Consider the following 27863-nt stretch of genomic DNA (forward strand, 5'->3'; position numbering starts at 1 on the left):
CAGGTGCCTACACACATGAATACACACACACACACACACACTGGTATCTGAAATATTGGCATTGAACACACACCAGTTCATATTCCTCCTTTATTATTACTTTGACAGCTGAAAACATGTGGCATCATTTTAGATGCCTTGTTTCTACTATTTGAAGAAGCAGGTGACACAAATGACAGTTCACTGGAATAAACCTGACACAAACTGCAACACACTCGGAGGAAATTAGCATAACTCTGATCTAAATTCTCTTGTTTACTGTCACATGCATTGCTGGTGACAGTGGAACAAATTTCAATTTCTGGTCTGTTAACATGGATATAAAAATGTCCGATGTTTTCATGTCAAGTCGCTGTCGTTTGTAACACACGTCTTACATATGTTTCACTATCTTTGTGAGGACCTTCCAGTGATGTAATTATTAATGCTGCTAATTAATGCTATACTACACCTAAAGCTAACTCTAACCACAGTAACGAAAGAGAAAAATGACTCTTTAAGATAAAAAAAAAAGAAGAAGAAGAAGTATAAAAATAAAAACTGACCAATATTCTGGCCCCGTAAGGACAAAATTGTCAGATGATCCTATCCTTGTGGGGTCACTTTGGCTATTCCATATACAAACTTTCCATACACATACTTTCTAGCCCTTTTTGACTTTCTTTCTCCATAACTGTCACAAGCTCTCAAGTGAACATCATAAATAGTACAGTGTTCTTCTCAGGAGCTATAAACCATGGCTCTAGCAGTGATGGAAAATCCATCCCCTACACTGACAATCAGCCTACATCATATGTCTTTGGACAGGGGAAAGAAACCAAAGTAAACCCCAAGACATGGTAAAGGAGGGACTCAAACCCCCAACCTTGATGGTGTGAGGTGGGTGTGTTTACCACAAACCACAATATCCCCCATCTTACAATGATAAACAATTCAAATAAAGCTTCCCTCTCTTATACAGTGCTGTGTTCTAGCATCAGGATGATACACATGTCACAGACCCTGATTTAATATTTCTTATAAAAACAATACATTTTGTATAATGGAATGACTGAAGACAATAAACAGTGAGAAAAAGTCAAAAATAGGGTTATATTGGCTTTTCCTTTCATGTGATTTATTTAAGGAACTCATATAGACACTTGCTGTATATAGGCACAAGGTATTATTATGACTTTAATGCCACGTCTTCAATTTCAACAAATGAAAGTCTCCAGTAGTATCTATGCTGACATTATGCACAACACCAGTGGATTTATTATGCTGCCCTTTTTTCATGTTCAGTTATTATATATATTTCACAGAGAGTTCATCTGTAGCGCCACCTCAGTGGGTGGAATAATTACTATTGGTTTATATAAGAGATGCGGGTCGAACCATACAAAGATCTGACCCCCAAGCTGCCATTGTTGGACCCTTGAGCAAGATCCTTTCTGCTCCAGGGTGCTGTATCATGGCTGACCCTCTGCTCTGACCCTAACTTCCTAACAAGCTAGGATATGAAAAGAAAAGAATTTCACTGTCCTATAATGTTAATGTGACAAATTAAGCCTTCTTCTTCTTTGTCTTCTGTTCGATTATTCAAAGTACAATCCCTGATAAATAACCAAGACTGTTATTGAGGCCACCTACCTAATGACTAAGTGAAGAAGGGGTTAATCAGAGAAACAACCAAGAGCTGAGGGGTAATTCAACACAATGCCACCAACACCATGCTTCACTTGTTAATTCAAGATCGAAAAATAAACACTTTATTTTCAGACCAAAGCCAAAGCTGATAAAATATTTTACGATTACCTTCTGATTGCGTCCTACTTTATCGGCCAAAGGAATGCAAGCAGCGGTGAGTAACAGCGACTCCCAGTCTTACCCATTCTTCCACTCAAATTCACACTGTACACTGCCTTGCAAGGAAGGACAAGACTTTAAAACACAGCACTTCTCACAGACAGCATGTGGCCTTGGACCAATACTTATTCTAAAAGACTTTAATTGCCACACGCCACAGGATAATCTCCCATGCGTGAGTTCTTTAAACACAAAAACGCAGCAGGTAACTAAGTGTACACTGCACAACTGAAGTCAGCAGGAGGCTCCTCTGGAAATTCTGTACAATTCATTAGGGTCTTTTGTAATTCACTGAACCAAGCTCATTCAAACGGTCATGCACGTAGAGAATCTGCTGGCTAGTTACATAGTCAATGCCCTTTATAAAATGCAATAAAGTTAAAAATAAATATAATTACATTGCACCTTTTGATCATTGACTGAATAAAGAAACAAAGGTACCAGACTGTGTCATTTCTTGTTGCTGGGGTGGTAAATCTCAAGAGTACGTTTTTTGCATTTTTAGTATGCATCTTGAGTGTGTGTTCATATTGGACAAAGATGATGTTCTTAAAAGTGTGTTATTAAAACTAAACGGTATTAAATGGGATCCTGAGTGCGTGTTCATAGGGGTCAAAGAGAAAGTTCTGAAAGCGTGGGAAAAAAACGTACATATATATGGTTTTTTTTTGTCTTTGATTTATTTTCTAATTCATTTCGGATTAGTTAATGGATCAGACATACACACATGCCAAGTCTCAGACTTAAATATCATGTTTAGCTTGCAACAAGATCATGCCTGCTACTTCCTCTTCCTGGAAGTGTATTTGATCTCTCCTCTTCACTCCACTACTCATACAACACTACAGTAAATCCACCTTGAATAAATCCTCACTTATCACTGTTGCAATCATCCCGGAGTGCCAAGGACCACATGACAAAGACACATTAAAGTGAGCCGATGAGTCACAAGACAAGATCACCCAGAACACATCTCCCAGACACTTATAGGCTAGTTTAATGTAACACATTAACACACACCTAGCGATCAAACGGGTGTGAGTTCAAACACCAGGAAGTCGCTGTTGACCTTGAGTCTCAAGTCTCAAACGTAAGCTCATCTGTCAAATGGAAATTTTTAACCATTATCCCCATAGATCGAAACAGCTATGAATTGTTGAATAAATGCCAATAAAATTTGGGATTTATGGCTTAAAATGTACACTTTATACATACAGGCTAATGACCGCATCAGTCAGTCTGCTCAATTTTTCATCCATCAGATTATTATTTCTTTTTACATTGAGTTATTCATTCAAATTACCCTTAGCTCTGAAGCCAAGCAGAGGTGAAAGAAGAGTCAAGAACTCGAGCATGGCATACTAAACCTATTAAAGTCCCTGGGAGAAATAAAAAACAAAGAAAGATGGTCTATTTGTGCAACAAGTCAATAGAGCGACTGCTTTCTATTCATCGGATTCTCCTTTCACCCTTTTTACAAGGAGACAAACAGGACAGCATGCAAAAACCCAGACACAAGTTTTTTGCACGGAAAGATCCAGACGATTGAAATTCCGTCCAAAACGGCAGTTCATTGATCTTCATTTCTACCCTGGCATTAGTAAACAGCACATTGTGCGCCTACAAATTAAGTAATTAACACTTCTAAAAGCTGTTGCAGCTGTGAACATCAAGGTCATTGCAATGACGCCATGAGTCTAATCTGTGATTGAGGAGAAATGATTATTTTTGTTTGTTTTCAGCTTATATCGGCATGCTGCGTGAATGCTAACGCAGACCTTTGATGAGAAAAACAACAAGCGTGAAGCAATGTGAACAGTGTGCTGGTCTAATTATCAGACCTTTTAAAATAATCTAGAAATGGGCTTTGTGGATATAAAAGGTAAAGCTGAAGCTAGAGATGGAACGACATGGATACTGGCATTGGGCTTTCTGTGAGAAGTTAATTTAGCATTATTGGAAGGTGTTTCCAGTGTCAGCACTTTATAAGAGTCAGGAGTAAAACCTCTAACACTTAATAATATCACTGTCATCCTTACTTTTCACATAATAATCACTCACTGCTCCAAAGGATGACTCCACAGGCATAAGCTTTCACCGTGCATAAGTTCACCGTGGGTGGTATCAGATAGAAACCAGAATAATGGCTGTGGATGTTCTTTCTAACAGTGCAGCATTTGTTATGAACAGTTTGTACAGTTATGAACAAGTCCCCATCACCGAACCTCCTAACTAATACACACAATAACATCCTTCATATGCTATATCTGCATCACACAACTCCAACTGACTGTATAAAGGACATAATCACACTCTCCTGTGTTTATAATAATTTACAAACACACTCTCCGGTGTCACCCAAATGAAGATGGGTTCCCTTCTGAGTCTCAAGGTTTTCTTCCTCTTACCATCTAAGGGAGTTTTTCCTTGCCACAGTCGCCTCAGGCTTGCTCACTAGGTCTAACATTAATCTTGGACTTTTGTACTATGTTTCTTATTTTCTGTAAAGATGCTTTGAGCCAATGTCCTTTGTTAAAAGTTCTATACAAATAAAATCGAATTGAACACTTAATAACTTCACTTTGATACTTCAGACTTAATGTTAAAACTAGAACAATTTCAGAAATGAAGCTCCTTCTCAAGTTCATGTTAATACAATTAGCACTTTTGTACTATATAGTAAAACCTCTGTATCCGGTGTCAGATCCCAGATCCCTTTAGAGTCTGATTCCTCTCAAGGTTTTCCCCCTTATGTCATCTCACACTATCACAGTCAAATTGATATCTGGATTTCTGTAAAGCTGCTTCGTGACACTGTCCACTGTAAAAAGAGCTATTTAAATAAAACTGAATAGATACTAAGTGATGTAAGCCTAGTGTACACTGCCACGCTAATGAACAGGCAGCACGAATTCACAGCGATCTGGACGTATTCCATGTATTTCATAATTAATGATGGCAATCAAAGCAAAGCAGACTGCAAACAGTGTTCTTGTGAACGTATCAAGAGGAGGAAATAGGGCATCTTCATACAGTACAACTTACCTGATAAAACATCTTATGGTATTTAAATGTGCAAATGTGGTAATTAAAAGTGCATTTAATAGCGAGAGTTCCAGCAGTTTTAGCATGCATGGTCAATAAATATGAGTGAAAGGTAACGTGACTTGCGAGAACACAAATATAATCCTGAGTGTGGAGTAGGATCTATTTGAGACAAGGTGCCACTGACATTAAAGCAAGAACATCTTCAGTGCAATTTATTAATCATGAAGAGCTCGCTGCTAGCAGCACATTCAGGCTAGGTGTGAAAAAACTCAAGTTGAGTAAAAATAAGTACTGTGTAAAATAAATGTAATTGTTTGAGTTCATTATAACTATTGAACACTGGCTGAGCAGAAATGTTATAATTTATTACTGGACCATAAATTCAATTCAATGTAACACTAATTAATAGTATTAAATCAAAGTAGACGATTGGAAATTAAAACAAAACGAAACAGAATGAAACAAAAAAACAAAACAAAACAAAACAAAGCCCAATTTGACTAATGACTCTGTGATCACAGGGTACAGTATCACACTGTAAGAAAAGCAAAGCAAAGCAAAAAAAAATGTTTAAACTAAAAAAAAAAGCCAAAGAAACAAACAAAAAAAAGACAAACAATACATTCAGTTTTGTTTTAAATCAATATGATGAGATCTCAAATAGCTAAAATGTATTTGCTAATACTTTCATTTAAAAAAAGTTTCATTTTAGTTTCACCTTGTTAAATTTAATTTTAATTTTTTTTCTATTTTACAATTGCAATATTATGATCCAGTGGCAGAATCCTGCACCCTCACCGCTGCAGTCTGAAATTGATTCCCCGGGCAGGAAACCAACCCAGACGCTGAGGGGTTAATTCTCAGTGCCGGTCTCAAGCCCAGATAAAATAGGAGGGTTGTGTCAGGAAGGGCATCTGGTGCAAAACCTGTGCCAAATCAAAATATGCGGACGGGATGATCTGCTTTGGTGCCCCTGAACAGATAGCATCCGAAGGATGACAACAACTGTTGCGATATTATATTTTTGATAAATTGAGGCTGAGGACCCTGTGTGGGATATTCTTAGGCAAAAGAAATGAAAATGAGAAGAGTGCATGATGGACATAGCTACCTAGTAGTGCCATGAAGCAGATGCATATGGCAAAGAGCGATCTGAAGCTCAGGCCCACGTCATCATGATAGATGGCCAGTGTGACCTCACAGTGCCGCCCCCTGTAGCCCTCTGGACACTCGCATGTGAATTTGGAGGGTGACTGGGCCACACAGGTGCCCCGATGGCACGGCCGGCTGGCACACATGGTGTACACGCAGAATTTGCCTGTAGCGTTGGCCTTCACCATGTGACCCGGCGGACACCTGGGATTGGAAGAGACAAAAGCGCACAGATGGAGAGGGATTATGTAATTAATTATTATATGTTAGTACAAAACAGCAGAGGGTATTAGGAGAAAAGGTTGCGTATGTTTACATGGACCAGATATAAATGCCTGTTCCAGAAACAATAGCTCATTATTTTATTGTACTACTGCACTGTTCTCGAACCTGATCATTCAGAAGGTGTTGATCCATTTTCTATTAATGGGCTCATTTGAATATGGTATTGTTTCTATAGTAACAACATAAATAGATACTTGTATCCATCCACATAAACCAATTTAATTTCTTTGCTAATCTTCACAGCATGATTAAAAGAAAATAGAAGAGGATGGTAATAAGAACTTCATTGACATTCTCAAAGATTAAACCTAACTATAAAAGCATAAACCAACACCTTGTTGGCACACCGCTGTGGTATGAATTAAATAAAAGAACTTTTTTACTTTCAACAAAACAAAACAATCAACTTTGCCATGGCAACCGTGACATCCTTTCGCTTCTGAACGCTCCTCATCACACCACCCCGTTGTTGATTATTTCCTTTTAACGGCACCGGATTTGATTACTTCCTTTTGATGGCACCTGTCAGGATTTATTCCTAACATTACAAAATAGGATCTTCAGTAAAATTCTATCTATACACATATACATGTCATGAGCTGCATATAAATTATAATGACAAGCCAGAGCAAAGGACTTTATAAATCGTCTCTCTGTGTCTAATTCTCAGACTGTACGGGATGTCCAGATATGGGACCCCTCATACACACTTGTATAATCTCTATGAAGCAGATGGAGCAGTGAAAATGTGAAAAGATTTCTGTTGAATGCGTGGCTAAATACTGTTATGCTTCTGCTTCTTTAAAACACACATCTACAGACACACACACACACACACGCACACACACACACACACACACGCACACACAAACAAACAATTTGTATGAATTGCTCCTTGCTGGACTGCGGCCACCGCTGAGTCGATAAGTGGGAGAATAAGGAAAAAGGAATTCCAGCAGATAAGAAAATAGCCCCCTTCTAACCCCCTCAAACACACATGCAATACAGATACACATGAATACACAAGCACCCACCTACACAGACTACACACACACACATACTGTTTAACTCTAAGTCCCAGGAGAAGGAGCATGGTGAGGTCCTCACAGCTTGATACTGGCATGTATACAGACAGCCCCAGAGCATCCAAAGCCCCCCACCTTGTGTGTGTGTGTGTTTGTGTGAAGAGACAGAAAGTCAGCAAGAAAGGAAGAGGATGTAAAGTGAATATGTGGCTTTTAGTGCTTTTCCACCAGACATAAGATTGTTGTTAACAGTAAATACACCAATGGAGGATCTATACAGGAGCAGAGTTTATAGATGGATGCATGACTGAAACTGAACTTTTGTTTATACGTATCCTACTCTGTTCACCCTACTAGCTTCAGAAGAGCATGTATTTTTTAAATAGAGTACAAGAATGACATGGAGCTGTGATTGTAGCGGCAGAGGAAAGTGACAAAGTTGACAAACAACATTTAAATTCAGATTTTCTCAATTCTTCACCAATGTGGTATGACACAGTTAAGTGATAACTCCAAACACTGGTTTGTAACGATTCCTCAGGTTATCCTATCGTGTGTGAGAGGTCCCATGTTTCTTCAGTTCCCTGCTCAACATCTTCTCACCTGCAGTTAGTTTTGTCAAAGCATATACCTATGGGTTTATCTTATTTTGTCATACACAACCTTTCATTAAATGGGAGACATTATGGAAGAAAGTAATGTGCCATGAAGTATGATACAAATAAGAACTTTTCACTATGGTCAGTGGTCTCTCCTAGCTCCACCCATCCCTGTAAATGGACTTGTTACCACACCATGAGGAATACCTGTAAAAGTGTTACTCACTTGAGTGTGTGTGTGTGTGTGTGTGTACCTGCACTCGTGGATCCTCCACAGGTCTACACAGGTGAATGGAGGGCTACATTGATTCCTCCTGCAGGAGTCTGAAGAGCAGCCCAGCGTCACTCCCACAGTGCTAAGCACTAACACACCATCTTTGGGCTGAGCATCCAATGGCATGGAGCGACCGTTTACCCTCAAGTCACGCATACAACCTGGAACAGACACAGAGAAATGCTGAGTTATGCTGAACTGCTGAACTATTTCGCTGTCACTTTTCTTAGCAGAGGCTAGTTGAAGTGAGCTGAATCTCAACATTTAACCTGATTGTTACATATTATTACCTTCTTTCCATATCTGCTTCAAAACCATGCCCTAAAACACCTTAGACATTATGGAGACAGACAGAATAAGTAAAGCTGAAAATCTGCCCTGACTGGCTGGATGTTGAAGCACCACATCATATGCTTTTATAGAGCTTGGAGCACCAGACAGACCTGGAATGTTTCTACAAATATATTAATAAACAGTGCTGGAACGTGACAAATATAACAAAAACTGTGTTTGTTAATACAGATCATTTGTTCTTTTTGTCTTGTATTTTATTATAAAACACTATCTGCTCAAATTACATTGGATGACACAAGATTACATCATGAAAAGTTACTTAATTACTAAAAGAAGAAGAAGGAATAAAACATGAGGCATAGATGATGTATTAACTGAAAATATTAGGTATTAATAGTAAAAATGACAATATATACAGTATATAAACCACCGCTAGCACTGTTGCCTCACAACAAGAAGGTCCTGGGTTCGAATCCCGGGTTCGAACAGGTAGTGGCCTGCGTGCCTGCCTGGGTTTACTCCGGGTACTCCGGTTTCTTTCCACAGTCCAAAAAACATGTACATTAGGTTGATTGGTGATTCTAAATTGCCCATAGGAGTGAGTGTGAGTGTGTGTGGTTGTCTGTCTATATGTGGCCCTGTGATGGACTGGTGACCTGTCCAGGGTGTACCCCTGTCTTTCGCCCAATGTATGCTGGGATAGGCTCCAGCAGATCCCCGTGACCCTAATTAGTATTAATGCGGGTATAGACAATGGATGGATGGATGGATATAAACCACTGCCACTTTAATAGGAACACCTGTACTCCTGCACAAACTTATCCAATCAATCGACCATGTACCAGCAGAGCAATGCAATAAAGGAAAAAAAAGAGTCAAGCGCTTCAGAAAATGTGATCTTACTGAATTTAACCATGGCATAGGCTAGTTTGAATATTTCAGCAACTGCTGGTCTCTGGGGATTTTCACACAGATTTTTCAGCAACTGCTGATCTCTGGGGATTTCCACACAGAACAGTCTGTAGAGTTTTGTGGAAAACAGAAAAACATCCACTGAGCAGCAATGCAGAGGATATATGGGAATGACCAGACTCTACTCTTTATAACTGTTACTCTTTACAATTGTGGTGAGCAGAAAACCATCTCAGAATTCACAACACTTCTAGCCTTAAGGCAGATAGAGGGCAACACCTGTAGAAGACCGCATCAGGTTCCACTCCTGTCAGCCAAATACAGGAATCTACAGCTACAGTGGATTCAGGAAGAACTAAAACAGAACTGCTGAAGATTGGAAAAATGACCGGCTGTTATTTTTCTGCCCAGTGTTCAACTGCACAGTTTCAGCAGATGATATATAAATCTACACATACTGAAACATTATTAAAATAAAACAGCATTGCAGTGGAGAACTGTGGAGACCAGTGCCCCAGAGGTCTCTATACACAGGGGAAACTTAAAAAACAAATATTACAAAAATTTTCATACTTCACTATATATAGAGATTTTTTTACTTACAATTTAAGAATGCCTGGCATATCAAAATCATTCTCGGGAATGGATCGGGAAGCTGTTCTAGGGTTGCGATGGACTTTCACAGGGAACACGACAAACACATCACATACAACATTGTGACCAAACTGGGAGCCAAACTGGGAGAGACAACTGTGAGAAATGGCAATCATTTAGAGAATGGTTTTAAATAAAGTTACATTTTGCTTGTTCGTTTCCCCCATTTATGTAGCCTTTTAGGGCCTTCCTGTATAATCTATGAAGTCGCTGCCTGTTTAGCCATGTCTTATTCATTTGCACATTTATAATAAGTAATTAATAAAACAAATGAACAGACAGTATATACACAGAATGATCACAAGTATAGACTTTTGATCAGCCAAAAAATTTTTTTTCCCTTAATATATTAACATCATTAGACATCAGAGCAGGATAAATAAATCCATTTTAATCCTAATAAATAATTCTAATAATTGTAAATCTTTGAACATGCAGTTTGAAAAACACTCAAAGCTTCCACATGTCCCATCCATTCCACTGATAAACTGTACTAATAAAAGAAGACGATTTCTGCACTACATTTGCTTACTGGAACCTGATTGGTTCTTATATTTTATGGCACAAAAAAATGTACACTATAAAATCTTTAATATAGTTTTAATCATGTATATTTTGTTGTGCGTGTGTTGAACGCATCAGCTTATTTTAAAGTCCATATGAGCAATTATAAAATCAGATATATTAGCATCATGTGGTGTATCATGTAACTGGATAACATATGATATTATGAATGTGTGTTTCAAGGTTATAGTACGATGTCATGACCGCAACCTATGCTAGACAATATAATCTGTAATAAACCTGACTATAAAATCAAAATTTATAGACTATATCCATATGTTTCCTGACTCATCATCAGGAAAAATGATTACTGAGGGGAAAAAAAAAATCCAACACGCCTCCTCATCATCTTTAACATTTTTGCATTAATTTAAGAAAAAACCTATGGCAGCACTGTGGAATTTAAATAATGTCTAGACAGAAACAACGTTGGATTGCTAACCATTGTATTAGTCTTCCCCAGTGGTCTCAGACACCACACACACACACTTTGACATATATAATAGTAGTCACAAGTACACAGACACACACACACACAGACACACACACTTTGGATTTTTTAGAAAGATGCTTTTTATGTTCACTTAACAGACAGACTGTGAGACTATTTCTGCCTGAGGCTAGTCTAGGCCTAGTGGAGCACTTGTCCTCCTGTCCTCCTTTCCTTCCACTCTATCCTTCATGTCAAATGTCATTTCATTCCTGCTAATCTTATCTGTTTCATGCCAGGTGCTCAGAAAGTCCACATATTCCCTCTTACACCGAAGCTGCATTTAAGCCTATTATGAATTCATCATAACTAATAAATCTTTCATTACCGCTAATACAATAGAGTCTAATCAGACAGGGGAGAAGGATTACAGAATGAATTCATAATATGCTACTGATTCTTTGGAACACAAAGTCGGAGAAAGTCTAACGCTGAGTAGCCAGACTAGAGAAAAATGTTCACTACCAAGAAATGTTTTCACTTTAGCAGTTCTAAGAAAATGCCACAGTCTTTGTGAAATTATATTTTCACAGAAAAAAAATGACCTCAGCCTTTGCCAGTAGAAGGGGAAAAAGAAAGATTTGAAGGTTATACTTTGTTGTTGCTAATTCTTTTAGACATAACTGGGGTAATCAGACAGTAGTTATTAAGAAATGATAACAATAGATTAATATCTGATTTAAAAAATGTGTATGTATATACAGAATGTACGTGTGTTTGGAGTGTTAAAGAATTGAGATTGAGATTTTGCTTTGGTCAGCTCAAACATGTTATTTTTTTCATTAATGTATAATAAAGTCATTAGACATCAGAGAAGAATAGTGAAATTTTAGCCTTAATTAGGAACTCATAATTCTATAAATATGCAAATTGGAAACATTCCAACCTTACACACATCCGACCCATTTCACACTCTCATTAGAAAAGGTTATATATAGAGCCTTAAAGCGTTCTATCAGGTGCTTTATATCTAGAACCTCTAAAAGGATCTATATTGAACTCTAGCATTTGCTTACTTGAACCTGATTGGCTCTTGGATTTTATGTTTTTTTTTAAAAAAAGTAGGAAAACCATCCTCTCTAAAAGTGTAATAACCGAAGTCTTACCTTGAGTTCAGTGGTCACTATTTAGAACTCTTTTCACTTCGGCGGTTATAAGAAAATAATACAATTTTTGTGGAACAATATTTCTCAGAAAAACTGACCTCATTCTTTGTGAATAGAAGAAAAAAAAAAAGATTTGAAGATTGATTGTATTATGCTTTATTGTTCATAATCCTTTAAGATTAGGCATTGCTTGTTAAGAGATTATAAGAATAGTTTGATTTCTGATTAAATAATATTTGGACTCAATCTTTCAAACCCTCCTGCATATTAACAATGTCATCCAAATAAATTTTGGTTACAAAAGCAATAGACTCCTTTTAAAAGCCTTAAGGCCGAGTTGCATCACCAAGGATTTCGATTAAACCAAGTTGAAAGCTTATCAAGGATTTGTGGAGCTATTTGTTGAGGATTTGTTTCATTTGAATTCAGTTAAAACACTCGATTTTAAACCCGGTTTAACAAATCAGTGATTAAAACATGAAGCTCTGATTAAAATCTTTACACATGATTATTTCTGATAGTCTGTGATGGATTTGCCAGCTTAGACAAGAAAACAGCATCAGTGCTACTCCTGAGATTAATCATTATTAAGACATTTTTTTCTTCAACGTTGGCAGAAAACGATCTTAAATCCATTTTTTGCTTTCCTGTAATCCATCTAATATATGTATGCTGACATTTTCAGCAATTCAAATCAGATTTGCTCAAGATTAAAATGACTCCTTAAATGAAATTTAAATCTAAGTGTAAAGTAAAAACACTCCAGGAAATAAGATTAAAGTAAAGCTAAAGCCAGGATTTAACAAGGTTTTACATACAATATTTACTGTAAAAAACAAGAATTACATACTGGTGCAACTAGATTAATATGTAAACTAATAAAGATTTAATCCTGGTTAAAGATCACACTGTTAACTTTATAGAAGGTTTTGTGTATTAAAATTAAAAGATCGTAGTAACAAATCTAAATCTAACTGGGAAAGATCTAGATCAGAAACCTTTAGCACACAACATACTATATATGTGGTAGCTTAGTGGTTGAGTTGGGTTACTGATTGTAAGGTTGAGAGTTTGAATCCCAGGTCCATCAAGCAGCCACGGCTAGGCCCCTGAGCCAGGTCCTTAACCCTCAGTTGCTAAGTTGTATAGAATGAGATAAGTTGTAAGTTGCTCTGGATAAGGGCATCTTCCAATTGCCAGAAATGTAAATATATCCAAAGGTTTGTGCACACTTAAGCATCGCTCTCATATGTGCTGTAGTAGCCAATTAACTATAATCAACTGAACCAGTGTAGGAAGTTTTTAAATCGTTTGACTTGTGAACCTGACCTGACATGCTGGAAGAATATTGAGTCTCTTCATTCCAGTGAAGGGAAACTGTAATGGTATGGCATGCAACGACATTCTATACAATTGTGTGCATCCAAATCTGTGGCAAAGGTTTGAGGAAGAACCACATCTGGGTGGGATTATCATGCATCCATAAACGTTTGACCATATAATGTGTCTCCAGGCGTTCCTTCCGTTAACAAAGTAATCCCATTAGGATGTAAAATGACCAGCTAATAGATTCTTAATAAAGTAGATTTACGATTTTGTAGAAGCAGGTCAATATTTTTGGTAATCAAATGAAATTCAACAGCACAGTACATCCTTAGATCCTTTTTTTAAATTTATTTATTTTACCTTGAAAGCTTTTGTTGTGTCCAGTTGGGAACGAGTTTCCCAGCATGACCAAGGAGGGGTCAATGATGATCTCCCGGCTACGTCCAGGTGCACCTGTGACCTCTCTTCTCCCACCGCCGCCATCCACACGCAGGGTCATCTCATTATCATGTCGCTCCAGGTGAACTTCGTGCCACTCGCCATTGTCCAGGCGATGAGAGAGCATTGTCAGGTTGAAGTCTCCATCTCCGAGGTTGTAGAAAACAGCTAACAAGCCCTGAAATATCTGCGAGAGATAAAAAAAAATGAAGAAGAATTAGAAAATGATATGATATGATGTGTTAAACGATTCAAAGCGTTCCCAATAAGGATATTTGCTGTTACTTAAAGGGAAAGCAAGAAATAAACAGTTGAGGTCAGATGTTTTACTGATATGAAGCCTTTGTTGGTGAGGAACAGAGAAAGATGTGATGAAATAGACAGAGGGAAACAGACAGCAGAGATGAAGGAAGAGGCTTAGCATGTATTGCACCAGGAAGCCTTGGGAGACGGTTATAATCAGGCAAAGAAGGGATCTGATAAAGCCTTGCCACACACTGACGGAATTAAACATACCACCCCTTTAATTGGAAACTCTGGGACCTGGGAATTCAATACACTGTCAGTTTAGGCTGGCACTGTCCGCTCATGCTGCAAAACACAATCTCTTCTGGATATATTACATTTAAATCCATGTTGTTGTTTTTTTAATTATTATTTATACTATAGCTGGGCTGTGAAAATGATAGACACGCTTAAAAATATTTCACTTCAAGGCTGAAAATGAAGCAAATTATGAATTTTAAAGGACTCCTGTCAGTTCTGAAATTAAATCCTGCTCTTTAAATGTGTTTCACTGTTCAACAGAGCAGTCGGTGTAGCGTTCTGCAAAAGTACTTACAGTACAAGAAGATTATATGGTACCAAAGGACCTTACGGTGTAACTACAATAGCGGTGTTATGCTTCAAAATTTTCACAGTATGAAAAAAGAAAACTACACAAATTGTACAAAAATGTCTTTGCAGTAACATGTATCACACGCACACACACGCACACACACACACACACGCACGCATGCACACTCTTACAGATACTGTAAGTTATGTTGGAAAATCATTTATTCATTGTTTATTCAAAAATATCTTACTAACTAAATATCTATGTGGCATTTTTCACTATAAAAAAATAACAAGAGACAGGTCGTCTATAAATTGCGTAACTATAAATGGAGTGTTACGCATTGACATTGTAATAGGATAAAAAAAAAATGAAAAGAAAAAACAAAAGGAAACACACACACACACTTCTTTTAAGTCTTGCACCTAGGTTTGCTGGAAAATTATTTATTTATTGTTTAATCAATAAATAAATGATAGTGTGGATAAATGCTCAACAGAGCTGGACAGTTGATAATAGAAAGCCAGGGCTTTTTCCACTTTTCAGCTGCAAAGTTTCAGCCAGTCTGTTTCCATTGCATCAGATTCCTACTCTTGGCTGACTGGAGCGTAACTCAGAGAGGTCTTTCTGCTGTTTCTGCTCATCTGCCTGAAGTTTCGAGATGCTTTTCTGCTCAACACAGTTGTAAAGAGCGATTATTTGCTTCACTATAGATTTCTTGTCAGCTCAAACCAGTCTTGCCATTCTCCTCTGACCTCGCTCATTCACAGAGACATTACTTCGCCTAGCATAACATATACACACTGAAAGTTTTTGTATTTTTTTCCATTCCATTCCATTCAGCGTTCTTTAGAGATGGCTATGCGTAAATATTTCAGGAGATTAGAACTTTCTGTAACAGTCAAACCAGCCTGTATTGCACCAACAACCTGTTCTCCTTCACATTTATCTTCTTGATCTTCTTAGTGTTATGACAACATTCTATCTGCTCTAAGAAAAAAAAATGACTGAATAAGAATGAACACAATAGTACAGCCCATGAAGAGTATGAATAGTAAGGTGATAGAGTTCAGAAATATGCAACACTTTTAGTCTTTAGAGACTTTTATAACAGACAGTGTAATAGGCCAACAGGAGAAAAGCAGGTGGTTTTGTGTGCAAAAGCTCTCCTTATGTGCAACTAACCATTCATTTCATTCTCTGAAGCCTTCCACCAAGCCTTTTCTGAAGTCCCACAGTGCATAATTTAGCCTCCTACATTTAACATGTTAGCTTGTTGTCATGACATGAGCAACGGAGCTAAACGAGCCAGACCTAGGAAGAACTGAGGTTTTCTCCCATTAAAATAAAGCAAACTAATAAGAATAAAATATTGCAAAAAAAAAAAAACAAACAAAGTTTGACCTTCATGAATTGTACACGTCTTCCCTCTTTCCTTAATTGTCTCAGCCTTCTGGGCTCTGTTTATATAAAATGAGCTTAAATTCAAGGTCTAATAATCTAATTAATGCTAATCAAACTATTAATTGTTTTATTATAATACAGTATATACAGTATAGCCCTCAGCAGGCATATTCTCTCCTTTTGAGACTTAGTGCATGCTTCAAAGGTTCACAATTTTCTTGCCAATTAAAGATGCAGCGAATTATGCTTGCTTTCTTGCCTTGGGTGGTACAGGGCAGATCTCGGACGTTCCCATTGAGACCCAGTATGCCTTTGAACGCACCCCCAGAAATTCTTTATTACTCTGTAGCTTCTGTGTTTTGAGGCACATAGGTGAATAAACCTTAATGAAACCACTGGGTTATACATAAGCAGCTCATTGAAATTCGATGCCGTGCATCTAATTTGAGATGACAAAAAAAAAAAAAAAGAGGTTGAGAACCTCAGAGCTGGACAGGTTTTCAAAATCTTAGATCTGTTTTGTTTTGCTCTGTTGCGTCAAGATTGTTCACTGCTTGTTATCTGAACGGAGTAAGAGACCATCCAATAGACGTCCTGTACTTTTTTCATCGAATCACACAACTCAACTTTCCCAAACAATCCCCAATTAACAACAACAAACGAGACTTTTTTTTGGGACTTGAATGCTCAACCATGCGGCAATTTGTTTCCCTGACTCCAAACCTTATAATTACACACTGCTTTTAGAACACGGTAGAACTTTTAGAACTGTTTTTGCTTGTCGTTTTCTCTCTCCTTGATGCGGAGAGATGATAATGTAAGGCCACCTTGCTGGAAATTCCTGCTGAGCCTCGCTGGTGATAATCCAATAGAAATAGTGAATGCTAAATAGGCAGCATCGCATCACATCAATTAGCACTGTTGCTGGGGTAATTGACAGGAGAACAGCGGGGAAGAAACTTAGCTCTGCATGGGAGATGAGTGCGGAATCGTTTTTCAGGATCGAAGCTTAATAAAATAGACGGGACACGGAGCCGTGAGGCTTCACATGAGTCACATTAGCCTGCCACAGGAGAGAATATATGATATTTCACAGATTGCTGGAAAGACTATTATAATACTTGCTTTAAATAAATCAGTGCAGATGTATATTAGACAGAAAGAGAGCGATGAACAAAGCAACACAGATAAAGCAATAATCAGTGATTATATGTCTCATTTTCAGGCAGGTGAAAAAATAAATAAATAAATTAAAAAAATCTCACAGACCGTGCAAGCTTCAGAATAGCATATATTTTAAGTGTCTATCTGTCAAAGGCATATTAATGCCCCTGTGATTAAAGACAAACACACCACTCCAATATTCCACCGCTGTGGTGACAACGTTCTCAGAGACAAGCAGATGGGCTGCTGCTGCAACACACACAGGGAACTAATAATCTTTAAGGCTCGCCAATTACCGCTACTCAAATACCGCATTAACGCTAGCAGCGGGTATTTAAGGAAAATAAATGTATGACACAATATGAAAAAAAAAAACATCCAGCATGTACGATACAAGCTGCCTCAACGTCACTCATGCCATCAATGGAGGGTAAAATAGCAGAGGAATATATGCAAAATAGGGTAAAATACAGATGAGAAGAAACTGAAAGAAAGAGGAAAAGAAAACAACAAGCTGTGCACAGCTGGAGACAAGAACAAGTCCTAATCCCAATAATATATATGTGATGAGAAGATGATTTCGTGTGTGTGCGCCTGTGTGTGTGTGTGTGTGTGTGTGTGGGTGTGGGTGAGAGAGAGATAAACAGAAGGATGGGGATAGAGAGGTAGTCTGTGAGGGAAATGAAGGGATAGAGAGTTGAAATGTGAGTGAAAGCATTGTAAAGGGTTTCAGACAGCAACAGAGACAGACAGACAGACAGAGTGAAAAGAAGATATAAATGTCTTGCTTCCTACAAAGCAGAGGTGTTTCCCAAGCAAAACCTCCCGATTTTTTTTTTTTACTCAGGTAAAAGTACTCCTTTAAATAAATGCTCTGAAAATTCTTCTCAAAATTCGTTTTAAAATCTTAAACAAATGGGGGGCAGTGGTAGCTCAAGTGATTACGGCTCTGGGTCATTGACCGGAAGATCGGGGTTCAAGCCCCAGCACCACCTAGCTGCCACCATTGGGCCCCCAACCCACTCTGCTCCAGGGGCGCTGCATCATGGCTGACCCTGCGCTCTGACCCCAACCCCCAAGGATGGGCTATGTGAAGAAAGAATTTCATTCTGCAGTGATGTATATGTGACAAATAAAACAACTTAACCACTTTAAGTATAAAAGTAAAAGCTACAAAAGTTGAAGAGATATGTCAGTATTTTGGCTTAATATCTTGGGTAGGTTCAATTACTGGTCTGATGGTGCTGATAGGGATATTTCATTAATATTTTAGACGGCAGATTAACGTTGGTTTCATTTTCGCTGTCACATTCGATAAAGTTTAAATTTGATAGGACTTTGTTAAAAATACTCTATTAACATTGTGGTCCCTTTCCAAAACTGCCTCAAATTTTTATAGCATGGATTCCACAAGAAGTTGGAAACTTTGTTCCTTTGAGATTCTGGTCTATGTTGACATGATTGCATCATGCAATTTCTGCAGATTGCACTTTGATGCTCTGAATCTCCTCTGCTACTACATCCCAAACGTGTTCTACTGGATTCAAAACCGATGACGGGGAAGGCCAATGAAGAAGACTGAAAATCACTGTCATGTTACTAAATCCTGACTGAGATGACATTTCTGACATGGAGCATTGCCATGCTGGAAGTAGCCATTTGAGGAAGCTACACTGTGGCCATGAAGGGATGCACAAGATCAGCAACAATACACAAATATGCTGTGGCATTCAAGCAATGACTGATTGGTGTTAACAGACCCAAAGTTGGCCAGGAATACATTCCCTACACCATTACACCACCTCCACCAGACTGGACTGTTAATACAAGGCAGATTGGTTCATGGATGCATGCTGTTGGTGCCAAATCTGGACCCTACCATCTTTGTGCCTCAGCAGAAATCATGATTCCTTAGATCAGGCTATGTTTTTCCAGTCCAGTTTTGGTGAGACTGTACACACTGCAGCCTCAGCGTCCTGTTCTTGATTGTCAGAAGTGGAACCCAAATGTAGTCTTTTACATGTTGTAGTTCATCCACCTCAAGGTTTGACATGTTGTGCATTCTGAGATGCTTTTCTTCTCACCACAGTCATACAGAGTGATAGTGGGCAGGGTTTCTGGTGTGTTTTTCCACCTCATCAGACATCGTATCCGGGTGCCAACCTAAACAACCTACCAGAGGGTGTCTGAGTGATGTGATCTCACTCGGGTTCAACTGCAGTGAGAATGTGATTGAAGTCTGGATGGACTCATCTGCAGGAAGTGAGCTATACATGCTGGGCATTTTGGTTAGCAGATTGTTTTTTTTTTTTGTTGTAAATGTGAGCCTCTAATAGAGCTACAGTGTGCAAAGAGGAGGAAAGAATAGAGCTGTTCTAGATATTTGTTCCAACAAACAAAAAGACAAGATAAACGCTGGGTGCAATGCACAAAATGGTTTAAAGTTATTTACATAATTATCTAACCATTTATTGAGCGCAGCGTGGCTGTGTTTCCTTCATGCTTGGGTGATTTTTGTGATTTCAATGCACATTATTCATTGCTGTACGAATGAAAGTGTTTTCCGAGTGCATCATCAGCCTTACGCTCTCTTCAAGGTTTTTCTTTTATTGAATGTATTTTGTTGCTTTAACGATTATTTAATTATGTGTAGTATGTGCATCCAAACCAGGTTAAATTGCAAAGAGAAAAAAGTAACAACTTTCAGATCGTTTCAGACTAATAGGTGTGAAGTGGCCTTAAATACACACGTTGAAGCAGAAGCTAAAAATGCACTCACATAAAAATATAATTTTATAATATGAGGACTGTAGTGAATAAAAAAGTCTTTTTAATGTGAAAAGAGGCAAAAAAATAAAAATAAAACATAAAGATACTTAAAAAAATGATATAAGTGCTACAGCAATGTAATTTTGCTTTTTTACTGTTCCGCCTCTGTTAAGAGGTCTGTGTTTTATAAGTCAGGTCATTGATAAATAGGCTATAAAGGTAGTAATATAAGGAAATGGTCTGAGACAGGTTTGGAGGACAGAAGACGTCATCATGTTGCCAGGTTACAATACAATAACACCACAATGACAGCACTGAGGGGGAAAGTGAAATGAATATTCTCTGTCTAGAACTTTTCCCTTTCTCATTGTTGGCAGTTTTTTACAGGCTGGTTGACCCACTGAATTATGAGATTTACAGAATAGAGGACGATAGTGAAGCATCCTGTACACTAAAGCTGCCTGCAAAATCAGCTAAATAATGGCATTCAATACAAACATTTACTTGGAACATGAGCCAACGCCATCCTGCTTCTGAATAAAACCAAGGAAGCATTTTATACACTATCAGTCAAATGTTTGGACACAGCTTTTAATTCAATGTTTTTTGTTTAGGGATTTATTTTCTACATTCTAGAACAATACTGGAGATTTCAAAACTATGAAATAACACACATGGACTTAAGTAATCCATATGTAATGACAACGAAAAACAACAGTCAGTTGTTATTTTAAGACATGAAGGTCAGGTGTTCTGGAATAGTTCTTGCAAGAACAGTATTGTCAAGTGCATTAGCAAAAAACCCATCAAGCACCATGATGAAACTGGCTCACATGAAGACCATCCCAGTAAAGCAAGACCAAAACTTACCTCTGCTGCAGAGGAGAAGTTCATTTAGAGTTACCAGCCTCAGAACTCACCAATTAACAGCACCTCAGATTAGAACCTTTATGAAGGCTTTACAGAGCATCAGTAGCAGACATATCTCAATATCAACTGTTCAAGGGACATTATTGTGTATTTCGGCCGCCTTCAGCATTTTGCAATGTAGAAAGAAATAAACATCAGGAAAGGATATATATATATATATATATATACACACACTACCAGTCCTTTCCTGATGTATATATATATATATATATATATATATATATATATAGTGAAGGATCAAGGGTCAAAGAGAAAGAGAAGGAAGTAAAGATCTGTGTAAAAGAAAAAGAGAAATAAAGAACAGAAGATAGAAAGAGATTGATAACCATTTTCTACTGACAAGGTAATGTCAAAACCTTTCTTGTTTTTCGACAGCAAAAAAAAAGTAGACAGTTTTTTCCAAAATCTTCCTTCCTTTCACCTCAAGCCTTCTCTACAAACATGACAGGAATTTATACATTGACCATATTGCAGTATTAAAGTATTATGTGTTCATAAAATGACTCTGACCTTTTTTTATTATTATTATTATTATTTGCATGACTAGTCTCCCATCCAACTACTAAAAAATGGAAGGGTTACAAAAATGTGCTGTGAATACATTCCTACTTTCCAGTACCTAGATACCAGTTATGATGTAATGCAAACACTGTTTATCATACTGTATCTGTTTATATTACAGTATTTACTGTGTTGTTGATCTGTTGTTCTTGGAGGGAAAAGAGATATCCTACACATAAAAAGTTTTGAGTCACGTAATGGGTTAGTATTTAAAGCCATGACAACAGATCAGCATTTTGTTTACATCATTCCTTCAGATAGACAGTCTCATGTGGTGTTCATGTGGGGAACTGGAAAATTTCAGCACAACATCAGGGCAAGGCTGGTAAAAAAAAAAAAAAATCAATGTGGTTCTAACAACAAATTGCTGTTGGCTTAGAATCCTCACATCGGAGATACCACCATTCAATCCAGTTCAGTGATATTAGAAATAGTGTTTTAAATAATAGACAATGAAGCTCTAGTGAAATCTGACTACTGACTGCTGCTGTGGTGAAATCTGAAATCTAGTGATGGAATATAAATCTATGAAGAATTGTATGTATACACATGACAGTTTTTTTTAGCTTTGGTAAAATAGAAAAATACTTTAGCATACACGTCTAAAGTTGTTTTTCTCAGTCTGTGTGCCTTGTTTCTGAAACTCCTACATCTGTTTATGTAATAGATCATCTCTCATAGCGATAAAGTGGGACAGGTCATAAAAAAAAAAGGTTCAGTGGTTCACTGGCACCATGCATGGGGCAGAGAGAGAGAGAGAGAGAGACAGAGACAGAGAGACAAAAGACAGTGAGGCAGAGAGACAGGGGGCAGAAATACAGAGAGAGAGAGAGAGAGAGAGACAGAGACAGAGAGAGAGAGAGAGAGAGAGAGAGAGAGAGAGAGACAGACGGACAGAGACAGAGACAGAGAGACCAAAGACAGTGAGGCAGAGAGACAGGGGGCAGAGAGAGAGAGAGAGACAGAGACAGAGACAGAGAGACAAAAGGCAGAGAGACAGGGGGCAGAAAGACAGACAGAGAGGGAGAGAGAGAGAGAGAGAGAGAGAGAGAGAGACAGAGAGAGAGAGACAGAGAGAGACAAAAGACAGAGAGGCAGAGAGACAGGGACGCAGGGGGGAGAAAGTCAGAGAGAGAGAGAGAGAGAGAGAGAGAGAGAGAGAGAGAGAGAGAGAGAGAGACAAAAGTCAGAGAGGCAGAGAGACAGGGACGCAGGGGGGAGAAAGACAGGGGGAGAAAGACAGAGAGAGAGAGAGAGAGAGAGAGAGAGACAAAAGACAGAGAGGCAGAGAGACAGGGGCAGAAAGACAGAGAGAGAGAGAGAGAGAGAGATCCCTCACCTCCAGTCGGATGTACTCATTCTGTGCTGCAGAGAGTAGGCTGAGGATGGAGCTGCTGTGTTTGCGAGTTCGGATCAGAACCTGCACCTGTGTGTGTCTGGCTTGGAGCGGCCCAGAGAGCTGATAATGCACATAGCTCCTGCCATCAAAGGAATACTCAGGAAGCTCTGTCAATCACACACACACATACACACACACACACACACACACACACAAACAGACTGTTATTGGCTAAGCACCTGAGGAGGGTACAGAAATCTGAACTCACAAAAGGTGCATGTTGTTTCCTGACAGGATGTTCCCCGGGTGCTACATAAACACAACCTACTGTACAGTTCATAACACTTCTGATTTTTTTTCTGCCAAACCAGCATTGGCTGCTAAGGTGTTCTCCTCCTACACATTACTGCCATTCAAAGGTCCTCAGGAAAAAGGAAAAAAATAAAAATAAATACAAAAGCCTTTTATACTTACAGCCACACTTCCTGTTTTTTATACCTCCATGCTCTAATGACCTCTAATCATCCCAAACTGCTGGATTTGAAGTGCGAGTGGGTTTAAGCATCATCTTACCCTGCTCACACTGATGCCCGCTGTACCCAGCTATGCACTGGCAGCTAAAGGAGCCCCATTCGCCATGGCAACGACCCTTGGTGCCACATGAAGGAAAGCCCATGTTCATGCAGCTCCTGTCCGTCATCGAGCAGCCGGGAGAGCTCCCGAAGGAATCAGCTGGAGAACCCAGATCATATACCTGAGGAAAAGGAACGTATATAACGGTATAAGTGTGTCTAGTAAACCAAGACCTTTATTTAAAATAACAGACTTGATGCAAAGTGAACAGCAGATTTTCACTAGCATGGTAGCAAAGTACAGTGAGCTGTTATCTCTATAGGTCTATTAAGACCTGCTGCTATATTTACTCGCTGCTTCATAATCGGTGCATTTGTTTATTAAATCATTTCTATATTGTTTATATGCCGTGTACAGCCTTATATTTCTCTCTCTCACTCTCTTTTTTAATTATTTATTTTTTTATATTACTACGTGTCCTAATCCCTTTATTGCTTGTCTTGTTTACTGCTACAAGAGCTTTTGCACAAAAATTCCTATGCACACATGCTGTCTATACGTGTACAAATGGCAAAAAACCTCTTGAATTTTGAATGAAAGATTTCAAGTTTTTGCTTCAATTTAGTGTTAAATATAGTGTCTTCTTGTAATGACATTAGCACTGTACGGAAATGAGCAGTATTTTTAATTTTTTTTACAGTATGCTGTGAACAAGTTTGTTTTTGCTAGTGACTTTATGATTTTTTTGACAGTGCCATAATTGGGGGAGTCACAACATGTCAACACATCAAATCCAACAAAGCAGCATACTGAAAACTGCATCATTTCTGAAGCTGAAAACATAAAGATTCCTGAAACCCCCCCAGGTTGTACTTCTTTTTTTTCCATATTGTTTTGTGAAAATGCACTACAGTTCCTGGGTTTCTGAAAAGGTTCCTCTAATAAAAATAAAAATGTCCAATTAATAAAAACACATACTGTCTGTAATTTCCTCTTTAAAAATGAACTCGAAGGCCCAGATTTCTGGGTTTGGGAGTTGCAGAAACCCATTTTCTCTGGTAAAGTATCAATGCAAAGCAATTTTATTTTTAATTTTCTGAAATGGTCTAGATTCCTGAGAAGGTTTCACTTTTAAGTGAAGCCTAAACTCCTGAAATTCCTGAAAATGCATTGCTAAAACCTTCCTTGGGTAGATATGCCTAAAGTCCCTAATTTTCTCTGTGCTACTCTGTGAGTTCCTGAAAAATGTCCCAAAAGAGTTCCACTGCTAAAAACACAACTAAATGATTTAATTTCCTTAAAAGGTTTATGGGTTCCTGAGAAGGTTCCTCTGGTGAAAACAAGATTAAAGTCCCCAATTTCCAGTCGTAAAGTTTATGGGTTTCCGAAACGGTTCTTCTGGTACAAACATGCCTAAAGTCCCTGACCTCTGGCATTCAGAGTTCCTCTGCTACACTTAAAGTATCTAATTTTCTGAAAGGTTTTCTAGGTTCCTGAAAAGGCTCTTCTGGTAAAAAACAAAACAAAACAAAAAAAAACAAAACATGCCTAAAGTCTCAAATTTCCCGTTCCTGGAAGGTTCCTTGAGTAAAATATGTCTAATATCATAACACAATTTTGTGAAATTCTTCTGGATTGTAAAACTTGTGCAAAAAAATGTCCTTTATTTCCTCAACATTTATTTGTGTTCCTGAAAAGGTGGTTCTGGTAAAAGAAAGAAAGAAAAAAGCCTGAAATCTATACTTTATACAAAACCTGTCTGGGTTCCTGAGATGTCTCTGCTGGAAAAAAAGTTTTTAATTTCCTCAAAAGGTTTTCGGCATAGTTGAAAAAGTTCCCTCTGGTCAAAACATGACTGAAGTCCCCAATTTTGAGGTTTCTGGGTCCCTGAAAATGTTCCTCTGGTAAAAACATCTATTTTCCCCAAAAGGTTTCAGGGTTCCTAAAATGGTTCTTCTGATTCAAAAAGCACCTCAATAATTACCTCAAAAATTGCAGTAGTGCATGTTCTCTAACTGTAGTGATGTTCCCTAACTGTTCCTCAGAGTCTTCACACAATGAGCAACAATAAGAAGTGTTTAAAAGTGATTGAAGAAGCCAAGTGGAACATTAAGTGGAAGAAGAAGTGCCTTTAATTTTGTGTACACACTCACCATTATGCAGTGGAAATCACCCCATTGAGATCAGAGCTCCACATATATAAAGAGCCCCAGAATGTGGACAATAAAAGGACAAGAGGACATTTAGTTCTCTTCAAGCCTACTCTGAGGGAGCATGTGCCTGGTTTACACAGTTTAGGAATTTAATGTAGTGTTTTTATTTGTGGTACATATTTATAAATTATTACTAGTATGCAATTATCGTTATGTGCATTATGATGGGAAACAGAATAAAAGACTGCAGATTAGAAAAACAGGTAGGGAGAAAGAAAGAGACTTGGAAATGGAAAAGATGAAATAAAAAAGACGAATCAGAATGAAAAGCTCAATGAAATGCAACATCCTGTCCTCTCTCTTAAACCTCATATTCTTGAACTTGAGTCATGCTTCATGCTTTAGCAAACCCTCGGCGCTTTTTAAACACTTTTCAAGCTTTTACAAAATGGCTTTGTGTCTCTTTGTATAATGCTTTGTCATAAATCATTAATAGATGCTATGAAACTGTGAATACATTACTGTCCATATATCATTACATTAGTCTTTACGGTATCGGGCTTGATAACAAAAAGCCTGCAGCAGATAAAACATGTCAGACTAAAAGAGCTGTTCCAGATTAAGTGACAGTGCTGAGAAAAAAATGCATAAAAACAAGTGTTCTGCTGTTCATGTAATAAGCATGTAACAAATATGTAACGACTAGTTAATAAACATTGTCAAAGGCTAAAACACTGTCTGAAATCCTATCCTATTAATTATATATATTAGTCTACTTAGATGTTTTGCTTTATTACTGTAAATAAAAAGTGAATACATTTGACAAAAGCAAAGAAAGAAATGCTTACAGACAAAAAGAAAGAAAGAAAGAAAGAAAGAAAGAAAGAAAGAAAGAAAGAAAGAAAGAAAGAAAGAAAGAAAGAAAGAAAGAAAAACAAAATGTAAGAGAAGGAAAATGCAGTCAGTCAGGCTGCAGCTGACCACAGTGGTGGTGTTTAGCTGGAATTGTTACCTTGCTGTCGACGACGAGGTTGCTGATGCAGCCGGTGAAGTGTTTGTGCTGGAGCTGGGGGTAGATGTAGGGCACGTTCTCGTTTACTCCTCCCAGCTGCAGCACCTGCGTCCCATTCAGATGCCTGTGCACATATCAGAACTCCTTTTACCTTTGTGCAAGTTAATGAACTGCCCACTCAGTGGGCATTAACACTCAGCAGCACTGTGCAGCTTGGGTGTTACTGAGAGCCGGTTCACATGCACTGTCCTGATGCACTCAATCAATCGCTCAACCTTTTAACCCTAATCTCTAATGTGATTATCAGAAAATCAATACTCTACCACATCAATACTTGACAAGGAAACATTAAATACTTTATAGATTAGCCACATCACACCAGTAGTCACTGAAACACACTGATACTTCAGCTAAGGCAAAGGCTAGATCAGTGCTTCCTGCCCTTAAGGAAAGCTTCAGAATCACAAAGACACAGAAATCGTTTAAATATAACCCAATGCCATTTTCTAAGACACAGGCATAGGATTTGCTCAAAAAAATCTGTCAAGATTTTGGGTTTTGATGCTACTACAACTATAGCTAGTAGTGCTACAACTTTCAGAGCTGACAGCAGGACTGATGGTTTAAAAGCCACTCCCATTTTTACCTCCATGTTTTGTCCAGGAGAGCTGAATTAGCCATATTTGAAGGGAGGGACAGCATTACTTAGTCAAATGTGGGCATCTATGAGCTTATGCATGCAAAAAAGGTTTTAATGAAGCAGCAGCAGCAGTTATCACTTTCCTTTGAGTGTTCAGCCGCCAGTGCTGTAGTATAGACTACAGCTTAAAAAAAATAAATAATGAGGGCTAACTTGTCTCACATGCCTCAAAGGAAGCACTTGCTAGCCTTCACTCTCCCAGTTTGGTAGCCATTGTGTGATAGGGAAAAGAAAGGTAATAGTGGAAATCACCAAATTGGTCTAAGCAAACAAATAAACATACATACAAACAGTCAAACAAACAGAAGCCTGCTCCTGTCAATATTTCAATTTATACCTGCAAGCAAAACCAAACTGATCTTCCCTAAAGCATGAACAGATGTATTATTTAAAAAGCTGGGGTGG

General features: G+C 38.2%; 1 protein-coding gene across 1 annotated transcript in view; it reads right to left on the reverse strand.

Annotated features, from left to right (window-relative positions):
• si:ch211-186j3.6 (neural-cadherin) overlaps positions 1–27863 on the reverse strand; it is a 225120-nt gene that overhangs the window by 15225 nt on the left and 182032 nt on the right. Inside the window, exons 26-31 of the mRNA XM_058382382.1 lie at positions 26759–26882; positions 23594–23774; positions 23021–23187; positions 13938–14202; positions 8212–8392; positions 6008–6252 (exon numbers count right to left, since the gene is read on the reverse strand). Coding sequence (XP_058238365.1) covers positions 6008–6252; positions 8212–8392; positions 13938–14202; positions 23021–23187; positions 23594–23774; positions 26759–26882 — 1163 coding nt within the window. The remainder of the gene's footprint in view (positions 1–6007; positions 6253–8211; positions 8393–13937; positions 14203–23020; positions 23188–23593; positions 23775–26758; positions 26883–27863) is intronic.

The sequence above is a fragment of the Hemibagrus wyckioides genome, linkage group LG27 (genome assembly GCF_019097595.1).
Source record: "Hemibagrus wyckioides isolate EC202008001 linkage group LG27, SWU_Hwy_1.0, whole genome shotgun sequence".
Lineage (NCBI taxonomy): Eukaryota > Metazoa > Chordata > Actinopteri > Siluriformes > Bagridae > Hemibagrus > Hemibagrus wyckioides.